Source organism: Bradysia coprophila (genome assembly GCF_014529535.1).
Source record: "Bradysia coprophila strain Holo2 chromosome IV unlocalized genomic scaffold, BU_Bcop_v1 contig_81, whole genome shotgun sequence".
Taxonomy (NCBI): Eukaryota; Metazoa; Arthropoda; class Insecta; order Diptera; family Sciaridae; genus Bradysia; species Bradysia coprophila.
Window position 1 is genome coordinate 3470889 of NW_023503375.1, and position 11162 is coordinate 3482050.

General features: G+C 38.8%; 3 protein-coding genes across 4 annotated transcripts; 2 read left to right on the forward strand and 1 right to left on the reverse strand.

The window, feature by feature from the left end:
- Positions 1-1557: 1557 nt before the first annotated feature.
- Positions 1558-2843, reverse strand: LOC119072481 (small nuclear ribonucleoprotein-associated protein B). Its single transcript, XM_037177710.1, has 6 exons — positions 2687-2843; positions 2422-2514; positions 2228-2351; positions 2131-2161; positions 1815-2062; positions 1558-1725 (listed from the first exon to the last, which is right to left on the reverse strand). Exons 1-6 carry the CDS (start codon positions 2687-2689, stop codon positions 1628-1630), a joined length of 597 nt encoding a protein of 198 aa, XP_037033605.1. The 5' UTR covers positions 2690-2843; the 3' UTR covers positions 1558-1627.
- A 2194-nt stretch (positions 2844-5037) lies between these two features.
- On the forward strand, positions 5038-7317 carry LOC119072477. The gene is made up of 2 exons (XM_037177707.1): positions 5038-5357; positions 6048-7317. Exons 1-2 carry the CDS (start codon positions 5193-5195, stop codon positions 7221-7223), a joined length of 1341 nt encoding a protein of 446 aa, XP_037033602.1. The 5' UTR covers positions 5038-5192; the 3' UTR covers positions 7224-7317.
- Positions 7318-7374: 57 nt separating this feature from the next.
- LOC119072471 (monocarboxylate transporter 9-like) lies at positions 7375-9536 on the forward strand. 2 transcript variants are annotated; one of them, XM_037177693.1, is made up of 6 exons: positions 7375-7495; positions 7555-7894; positions 7961-8244; positions 8299-8899; positions 8963-9211; positions 9267-9536. In XM_037177693.1, the coding sequence occupies exons 1-6, from the start codon at positions 7409-7411 to the stop codon at positions 9524-9526; spliced, it is 1821 nt and encodes a 606-aa protein (XP_037033588.1). In that variant the 5' UTR covers positions 7375-7408; the 3' UTR covers positions 9527-9536. The 2 variants fall into 2 exon arrangements, with proteins under 2 accessions (XP_037033588.1, XP_037033589.1); XM_037177694.1 differs by having other exon boundaries at positions 7961-8139.
- The last annotated feature ends 1626 nt before the right edge of the window (positions 9537-11162 follow it).

Consider the following 11162-nt stretch of genomic DNA (forward strand, 5'->3'; position numbering starts at 1 on the left):
CTAAAACAGCGAATTCTTCTATAATTGTGTGTTGGGTTACATGAAGAATCTGGGTTGGAGTAACGGCTTAAACATGCTGCTAATGGTTTGGTTAGGGGTAATGGTAACATTTGACGTTTATGTGAAAGATCGTATGAAGTACAGATGCTAAGAAGAACTCAGGCAGCGAATTTTTTTCTTGTGAATCATATTAGGGATCCAGAATCAGAAGAGATTACAGTCAGTGACTTTGGTATGAGTGGCGCAATTCGTTTCAGCTGTTTTTCGCCCATATAAATAAGTACAGCGACTTTTGTGTGTATGGGTGGATCAGCAGAAACAAAATGCGTCACTTATTTCAAAGTCGCTAACTGTAGATATCAATGTATTTATATGTGAAGGAAGCTTACCCCGACTTACCCACAGCAGCTTTAAATTCATGAATTTTAGTGCAAAAATGTCAGTCTTTATGGATAGTCAAAATTGAGGCGAGATCTTCGATTTAGTTCCGTAAACTCTTCTAACTCCGTATCTAAGAAATCAGCTGTTTGTTTCCGAAAAAAGATTGGACCATAAAGTAGCGAGACTGACTGGGTTTCGATTACATGCCATTTCGTAAGTATCCCAAACTTCTCCACTCACAAAACTCATGTGTTGACTAATGATTCTTTTCGACCCAAAAATTGTCTTCATATTTTCAACATACTCAGCGGCACCTCGCGGCACTCGCGGAATTTTGAAAACTGACACATTTTCTGTTTCGTCAAAGCACTGTCAAGCACCGAAGCTGACTTTGACATCACTCAATTAGAAGGCCAAAAACACACCTGTTGACTATTTTTTTAAATTGTTTGATAGCCAATGTATGAAAAACAGTGCGTTGGTTTCGTGGTTTACTGTTTTTTTTTGTAAATTTTGCATGTATTTTTATCTGGAGAAAGCAGAAACTCAAGTAAAACACAGAAACTGAAAATGTGTCGCCTTTCAAAATTCCGTATGTGTACAATATAAGATCCAATAAATAATGGGTGTTTGCAGTACTGAGCGTTGAAACTTTCATATTCACTCCTAGTTATGTAAATAGCTAAATGAAACAATTCAAGGGATAAGATTTGATCGACTCAATCAGGACCTAATATTGAGATATATCTCTCTTAATTTTACCAAATTTCACTGAATTTAGTGAGTTGTTTTCAACGTTAGACCATGTATTCCCTATCGCTTCTACACACAGTTTTAAACACTTGTTACTTTTATACCATTTTTCTGAGAGCCACAACGTTCCAACCAGAGTGTTTCAATGAAAAACTTTTCCAATTTGTTCAAGTTGAAGGGACGGATTCGTTTGATCCATAGACCATCAGCAATTATGATTAGTGCAGCAGATGTTCTGGAGCGTATCAATCAAATCGAATGGTCCATTTCGTTCGGCATTGGTATTAATTCATGCCACCACTCGAGTGAAGTCTCGCTGGACTAAATAGTTCTGGGATGTCACCAAGTACGTTGAAGTGACATTGACATTCAAAATATGTTAAATTGGAAATTACGGAAAACTGCAAAGTCAATTGAAAAAACTTTTTTTGGCGATGACATGTAGACACTTTATTTCGAACGAACTGTATGAAGGCTCAACGAATCGATAAACTTAGAAATTTCCGCGTGGAGGTGGAGCTCTCATCATTCCAGGCGGTGGACCACGAGGCGGTATACCACGTCCCATTGGCGGCATTCCGGGAATCATTCCTGAAATTTAGGAAAACATTCAAATTTAAACTCCTAAAATCGATTGCGCAACAAATGATGTGTTGTGAGTCATTCTTCAATTGACTAACCTGGAGGCGGTGCACCCATCATTTGTGGTCTCATTTGTGGCGGTGCAGTCAATTGTTGTCCACCTCTTCCGACAGGAGCCATATGTTGTTGACTTGGTCCACCAACGCCGCGCACTGGTCCTTGAAGTCCAGCTGGTACACTCGACAAATTGGCTGGCATTCCTCTACCAGCAACGCGACCGATACCTGGACCTGGTGCTGAGCCAGGAATTGGAACTCGTGGAAGACCTTCTTCTGGAGGAGGAGGTCTGTGGACAAGAAACGGAAATCAAGTTAAACAATCAGTTTCCGAACTGTTTCGATTTCAATTACTCACCCTTCTACAGTCAGCGAGACAATGTTCTCACCTGAAACAATCAAAAGAGATTTTCAGTACTGGCAGGTGGTTTAAGGAAATGCAACGTTTCACTTACCTCTCAACAATACGAAACCCAGTACACGCTTCTCCTCTCGTTCGGGAAGCTTGGTATTCTTCGGTCTGATTTTTCTGAATTCTTCACAGTCTCCCAATATCAAATTCATGTGTTTGTCGAATGCCTAATGGAACAATGAATAGCCGGTCATTGTACGCAAATTTCGATTTTGGAATATAGCGAAAATGGTTTACCTTGAATGTGCCGATGAATGTACGCGAATCTTGTAAAACGATTCGCACCCGATAGTTCAGGTGCTGAATCATTTTATTGTTTTTGCCGATAGTCTGAAACGAAAGAAATGAAGTCATTAGGCGATTTCAATCTACAATTCCAGTCCTAGTTTAGCGGCTCTATTAGAGGTTTGGTCGATTGCCGGGAGTTCAACATAGCCTCAAATTGTTTGTTAGCCAATTTATTCGTCGAATTCGTATCTGCTGATGCATTTTCAAAGCTTACCATTTTGCGTTTTGGTTATCGCCTGACCATGAACAAGTAAATGTAAGGAAACGTTAAGAAAACGGAATATTTTTGAAGAAAAACCCAAATCACTGTTCACGTTTCTCAAACGTTTTTCAGAAGCGATGCTAAAAAATATTATGAAGCTGTCAAACCAAAGACCTGCGACTCGAAACACCGTCTAGCGGGAAAAAAAATTGTTGTTTGACAGTGCAAAACGCGGGAGATTATCGTACAACGATTTCGAACAGGCAAAATTACTAAGTTTTGGATATTTACAAGCTAAGTCTTCCGTCTACAAATTCTTGTTGATTCAAAATTTAATGAAAACTGTCTTTAGCGGCAAGATTTCACCAATATTTTACTCATTTTGATCTAAGACGAATAACAGGCGAAAATGAAAAAATAAGAGACAGTGGTCTCTACCTGAAAGCCGACACGAAAACGAGACTTTTCATTTTTATCCCGAGTTATGTAATGGATTTTTCATGCTGAGGGCGTCGAAAGTAGTGCTTGAAACATGAAAAGTACGGTTTTCGACGCATTACATAACTTGGGATAAAAATGAAAAGTCTCGTTTAATGTGTTTATTGGCTTCACCTCAGATCAACAAAATTCACACTTTTCATTTTTTATCCCGAGTTTTGTAATGGATTTTATCACATACGCGCGGTGTTCCGATGTTGTTAACTCATAGAGTGTAACTCTATGGCTCATGATCCAGAGGTAACCGGTTCAATTCCCGAAGAAGTCAATTTTTATTTGAAATATTTGTTACCAATACATTCTAAAATGTATAATAACTACTGTCAACTGTTAATATCGTGTACATTGTAAGTGAAAAATTCATATTTTTAAATCTCTGTCTAAGCGAAATACGTCTCGCACGTATTATATTCGAGCCCGCTGTATAACTACACTGAGCGAAATTTCCTACATGCTATGCGTATATCATTCGTGCCCCCTGTTAAAAAGTGTGGTAAGGTAGTTATACAACCGGCTCGAATATAATACGTGCGAGAAGTATTTCTCTTCCACAAAGATTTAAAAATATGAATTTTAATGAACTCATCTACGGTAGACGCCATATTAGCAGCTTATAGTAGTTATTATGTATTTTAGCAGCTATTCGTAACAAATATCTCAAATTAAAAATTGACTTCTTTGGGAACTGAACCGGGGACCTCTGGATCATGAGCCAACGATCTTTCTAATGTTGCAGTACAGTAGTGTTGGTTGACATTTCTTATTGTTGAAGCGTACTTTAAAAGCCATATACGTGTGTGGCGTATAAGTTACGCATAGAACGTTATAAAGTATCGCACATAAATAATTATATGTCGTTTTTTAACATAATTGAATTTAAGTCGACTTGATAATTTACTAAAAAAAACAATTTTGTAGTTGATCTTCTTCGTGTTAAGAAATATAAATAAATATGATCCAAATTCAATGTTTAAGAGCAACGCAACATCCACTATATACGTTAAACATACGTGATGTGCGTTTAATTTCCGTCCCACCCGTAAGTTATTCACATTCCACGTACATCACTACAATACGTAGCACATGAATGTTCAAATCTGACAATCGAAATACGTAACTGCGTTGTCAACGTGTCCCACGTATAGAAAACATTGTCCATGTATCATATATGTCAATGATGTATATCATAGTATGATATTATCATACCGTTTCGATGAATTTTACACATACGTGGAGTATTGTCTCAAGTTTCTTTTTCTGGGTGTACCTTACCACAATTTTTAACAGCGGGCACGAATGATATACGCATAGCTCGTAGGAAATTTCGATCAGTGAACACTCGTAGCATTTTGTAGAAGGAGTGTTGTAGAAGGGACTGCCGTAATTTGTAAGAAAAACAATTTCCAGTGGAAATAACAAAAGAATTTCTTTTGTTATTTTATTGGAAATTGTTTTTCTTCCGAATTACGGCAGGGAAGGCAGCAACACTTTTCATAGCATTTTGTATAAGGAAGTATCAACCCTTTTTCAGTATTGATCTCGAGATTTACGTAGAACATTCAAACAGTCCCCATTGATGTTCAGATTATCTTGAGATGATATTGAGATTCAGGTGGAAGTGGAACATGCACGCTAAGATAATCTTTAAACATATAAGGAACGCACACACCTTAACATTTTTCTTGAGATTCCAACCATTCGGAAAATCTTGAGTTGAGCTAAAATAAGTCCCAGTCGAACATGTTGAAACAGAAATTGGTCAGAAAATTAAAATTATAAAAAATTGGCGCTCGACATCAAAGACTTACAACCACCTTTCGTCAATATATCCAACTAAAAGCAAATAAACAAAAAACAAAAAAAGTGACATGGGGAACTGTGTTTGAAAATGTCATCAGTTTAGGGACTCTCTCTGAATCCTCTGCATCGTCTATATGTTTTCGAAGAAACATCTCTTCCTTCACTTTTGTATAATTTATTGTTGTTTTTCTCTGATTTCTTTGTGCTGTAATTGAAAAATATGTCGATGATGTTAGAATCATCAAATATGTGTCGTGTGTGTTCATCAGCCGGTCTTTACGACATTCACAGTCCGATACCATTTTATTTACATTCTAATGTCAATGAATTCAGTTTTTGGACCAAAAGCATAAAAGTGCTAATGGAGGAAGTGACGGGATTTGAGGTAAATGTTGAAACTGGATTCATAGCACCAGGCTCATACCTACAAAATTTGATCGGATCGGTTTCTTCCGTATTTTTGATAGGAGAAATTTTAAGCTTTCGGTCGACGTAAACTAGTCCCACTAGTCCTAATAATAATAACCAAGTCTCTTTACTATTTGATTGTTTCATCATTTCAAGTTACCCGTTATGTAAGGTTTAACCGTGTAGGGTCTAAAGATATTTTCGAATTAAGTAGAGTGGTGCTGGAGGGATTCTTCTGAAAAACAGAAGACCGAAATCGGACGCACTTTCTATTGGAATTTTTTATGTGTGCCCAGTAAGGTATTCGACCCCAGAAGCCAAAATCACTTTAAAAAAAATTCTTCGAAGCTTGTGTGGCTAGTGTGAGGTGATCACAAAAACCGAAAACTTGAACTTTTCTTACAAAAATTTCTCCAGTTACACGAGCCGTTGATGGTCGTGTGGGGTGTCATTAGAAAGCTAATTGCATGTACTTTTAGGGCCGTTCTTCTCGGTTGGAATCGTATAGAAGTTTATGGCCTAAATTGAAGAATCAGAGGGGTATAAAACCCATTTAATCTCTTATGATTCTGTCCATAAAGTGTGGCACCCCTCTAATTAAATTCGAACATTAAGCGAAAAAGTGTTTCCTCTTTACCCTTCCTCACTGTCCTATAACTTTTTCCAGATATCCAAAGACGATGGACTTCCACAAAAGATATGCACCATTTGCATATCATACTTAAAACATGCAGCCAGCTTCCGACAACAAGTCCTAACCAACAGTAATCAACTGCGAAGTTCGTCATTAAAAGCAACACACCTGCAACTGGGTGCATCGCCACTGCCAGTTACGTCAGAGAAATTCTATCCAATCAACGAGACGAATGTCAACAAAGTGGCGTACGAGAATTTAAAGGCTGAATTGGATCTATTCTTCGAAGACAATAACGATCTGGACACTGACGACGATTCGGATGACGATCGGCAGTCAAATGATGTGAACGAATACAATCCGAATAGATTTACGAAAATGGACACCACCAAGACTGCCATTCAGAATTTCTTCAATTATTCGGAAAAGATATTCGAGGAGGATGTGCTCAGCGGTTTCGATCGGATCGAAATTAACCAACCGGATGATTACAAGGAGCGCAAGTGTCATGCCTGTAAATGTCGGTTCATGTTACAGGAGTCATATGAATCTCACATGAAGGATTGCATTCAAGCGAAGCTGGTCAGTTTTATAACCGACTGCCATCAGTTGTTAATAGTTAAAAAGCATAAGGCTGTTTCCACTGCCGAATTTATGAGGCGCATGATATTTTCGCTGAAAAACATTGTCAAATCGCTGGCGCTATCATACCGAGTCATCACCAAAAAACAACCAATAAAGGACACAAACCCGGATGTAGTCCGAACTGAGAACGCCTTTCAAGGTTTCGATCAGCGCCTATTCCATGCCACTGAAGACATTGCAGTGACAAAGAAATTGCCACCGCCATTGAAATCGATGAAACCGCCGTCACCATCAGCGGTACCCTTTCGAGATAGAAATTCCAAAATTTTACCGAAAAGTGTTGCAACGAGTACGCCAAAACCGCAAACATCGTTCGCTGCCAAATGTACGATATGCCAAATTTTATTCAACGGAATCGGTGAGTTAGAGAAACATAATCGTCAGACGCACAATTCCAGTCGCGAGAGAAGCAGTTCGGCTAGTTCGAATCGTTCGTTTGTCCAGGCCAACGGGGCAATGTTGTTGGACGAAGAGGATTATCTGCATGAGGGAATTGTGGATGTTTTTAAATTGCGTCGACGAAGCCCGAATGTCGTTAACATCGAGCTCAATTCGAATCACTGAATATTTGGATTTTCTTTTAAAATTGGCTATACGTATCTACTGTACGCGTCATACCAAGTGTATCATAAGCTAAAAATAAAAGTTTAATTGGAAGAAAATGATTTGTATTAAAACAGTAGCCCAACCCGTAGTTTGTCAAATTAGTATTTCCTTTAACACGGCCGCCAATCCCATACAAAATTCTAATGAAAAATACAGAATCGAAAAGACACGGACCAACCGTTCAACAGAAAAGTAAAAAATCGCAAAGATTTGAGTCGACCATTCGCGAGGTATCTTACATTATATTGTCCAATATATGCACATCTCTACGATCCACTCAAAACACTAGGTGAACATCGTTATTCCTCCGGATGGTGGCTATGCTTGGATTATTGTAATTGCTGCATTTATGTGCAATTTTGCATTGGACGGCATCGCTTTTTCGTTCAGTGTAGCCATACTGCCCGGTCTGTCCAAAGCGCTAAACGTGCACCCATCGAAATTAACGGTTATCAGTTCGGCTCAACTCGGAGTGTCCTACTTAGTCGGTCCGGTAGCTTGTGCATTCATAAATCATTATGGATTTCGTTCTCTTGCGGTTTGTGGAAGTTTGGTTGCTTTTGTCGGGATATTTGTTGCTTCTCATATGGAATCATTCCCGGCCATTATTACATTGTATGGAGTAATCGGTCAGCATTTCAATTCTTTTGGCTTTGGCTAATTTCCGAATTTAAGGAAAATTATATTTTCGGCAGTTGGTATAGCATTTGGGATGTTGTATACGGCAGCAACCATTAGTGTTGGATATTATTTTGAAAAATATCGAGCACTAGCAACTGGACTAGCAAGTTGTGGATCAAGTTTCGGAGGTCTGTGTTTGTCACCACTATTCGCTTACACAACGGCTACCAAGTCATGGGACTTCACGATAAAGGTACAAGCGTTTTTGATGTTGGTTTGTCTGTTATCCGCATTTACTCTGAAACCGTTGAAGCCGACGACTAAAGTGCCCCTCACTCAAGATTTATTCAACGAAATGGTTCAGTGAGAATAGCCCGAAATTTAGAAAATTTCATCAACATTTTGTATTTAGGACACCATTAACACCCCTTCTCGAGTGGAATTCGTTGAACTATACAAAACTGATTCGATGGTTTCCATTGACCTTGATGACAAATCCGAAGAAAGCCGACATTTTCCGCAAATTTCCATAATATCGTCGCGATTCCTTCCCATTTCTGAAGTGAAGAGAAAGAGACGTAAACGTTGTTTGTGGATACGAGACTTATGTTCGTCACAGTTAACTCACTCCACTGGAAAGCCTAATGTCATGTCAACTGGGCCCATGGACCGGAAAGATATATTTTATGCTGCGAGTGTTGCACATCTCCCGGAATATAAAATGGCAATGACATCGGAGAACAGCGAGCTGAATAGAAAACGAATGGTCAGCTACCATTTGTCGATGGTACTCGATCCTGAGATGATACTGCCAATGGAAGCTTCAAAACATTCAAATGCCATTGAATTCCATGACGATACTAGTACATGCTTTGGCGTCCCGCACATCATTCACAAAGTGTTGGGAAATTTATTTGATATTTCCTTGTTGAAGAGCACTGTCTTCTGTACACTGGCATTGTCGTGCTTCTGCTATGCACTTGGCTATATGACACCCTATCTCTATTTGCAGCGTGAGTGTTCCCTTTTGTTGGATTTTATTGATTCCTTTTTGTACGTAAATTTGCTCCTTCAAGAAAGAGGTGAAACCAACAACATTCCGGCGGGTTACACAAATTGGTTCATTAGTTGGATATCAGTGGGCAATGTGTTAGGCCGTTTTTCGTCCGGTGTATTTGTCACACTATTTTCCCATTTCAATGAATGCTACTTGGTCGGATGGGCATCAATTCTCGCAGGAATTGTAACAATCCTTTCAGCTTACATAGGCACAGATGCCGTTGCTGTGCAAATCTGTTACTGCATAGTGTTCGGATTTACCATTGGTAAGTTTCTACATTTTGATTGGATGCCCTTCGATGATCATTGTGGCAATTCTAGCGTTCTTCGGTGCTCTGCGACCCGTTGTGTTTGTGAAGTTATTGGGACTGAAGAAATTAACCAACGCATTTGGCCTCTCTGCACTGGTTCTAGGCATAGGTGTATTATCCGGGACACCAATTGTAACGGGATTGTATGAAAAGACTGGATCGTTGCTGTGGACGTTCGTGCTGTCTGGGGGATTGTTCATTGCGAGTGGAGTGTTAACCATTTTGGCTTTCCTCATTGATTTGTGGCAAAAACGAAATAATAAAAAATAATTTCCTTGTTTTCCTGTGCGCATTTTTGACTATCTAGATATCGTAACGCTTCGTTGTTTTTGTAACATAGATAAGATGACTGGAGGTGGCAATCTTTTTCTTCTTCTTTTTCAGCCTGTTTCTATCCACTGCTGGATGTAGGCCTCTCCAACTTCTTTCCATTTCGTACGATCCATTGACATTTGGTGCCAGTTTGTACTTGCAATATTCTTAATTCCGTTTGTCCATCTCTCTGGTGATCTACCTATAGCTCGTCTTTTATATGGTCGCCAGTTCATGATCTTTTTGGTCCAACGATCGTCTGTCCTTCTTGCAATATGTCCCGCCCAGCTCCATTTCAGAGATGCTATTCTTTCCATGACATCAACGACCCTGGTTTGTTGTCGAGGTGGCAATAGTATGATGTAAATTTCCTAACAGTTACTGGTCTAGTTTTACCTATTCACTTGCATTTCATGATCAGTATTTAGTTGACGATTTAACAACAGACGGCCGGGTCTGGTTAATTCTTCTGATATAATGTTTAAATCTAACGTTCCATGAGCTCATCGCTTCTTTTAGTTACAGCTGTCTATATCAGATGATCATTGCCATTCCCAAAAGATTATGGCGTTATTGACACTTTGAAACGTTTAACCTTTCATAGATTATATTAAATGCTTGCCTTTCTTACAATCGGATCTACTACTTCATATTTGATCTTAGTATTTTCAGGATATTGATTTCGAATCCTTTCAACGCACTGTCCCGAAGCTGACTTTGACGTCACTCAAATAGAGGACTGAACCAATCAAAGTAGGCTATTCTTTTTCATACAATGGCTATCAAAAAATGTAAAAAAATTGTGAACAGGTGGGTTTTTGGCCTTCTAATTGAGTGATGTCAAAGTCAGCTTCGGTGCTTGACAGTGCTTTGATCCTTTACATCAATTTTTTGAACAAATTTTTCTTTACATAAGACCGTATTGGTCAGAACTCGTCGTTTTGTTGCTGAAGTATCGATAACAGATGATAGCCGTCCGTAACATGCTAGTTTACATTTTTAGAGGTATTTTTAGCTATATGTCCAGTTCTACAATGTTCGTTAAGGAGTACTCATATTAAGTTCTTTATTGTCTCATAACATAGCATATATGCTCTTAGCTTTAACAATGAATAGTGACAAAATTGGAGGCCTTAGTGATAAAAGCTCCCCCTTGCCCTGAAAGGTTTTGCTCCCAAGAAGCCAAAACTAGCTTCATAAAAATTCCTGAATGCTTGTGTAGCTAGGGGGATGATAAAAAACCGAAAACATGCACTTTCCTTATGAAGTTCTTCCCAGATACATGAAAATCTACGTAGGCGTTATTAGGTTTAAAATTTGACCGCTTCGGCCAACTTGTAACTTGCAATTTGTTCGTCTGGAACCGAAAAGTAACATGAACGCGAAAAAGTGTTTTTGCTGATTGTTACTGGTCTCAGCTTTTCGACGATACTAAACTCTAACATGCATAGGCGAACATGATGAATATACCTTTTAAGTGTAAACCTGAGAGTAGGTTCCTCTACATGGACAAAATTTGATCCAAAAATATTTTTTCTGGATCATGACCGGCTGATGACTTACGTTTTCGATATCAGTGAGCAATGTTCAATAA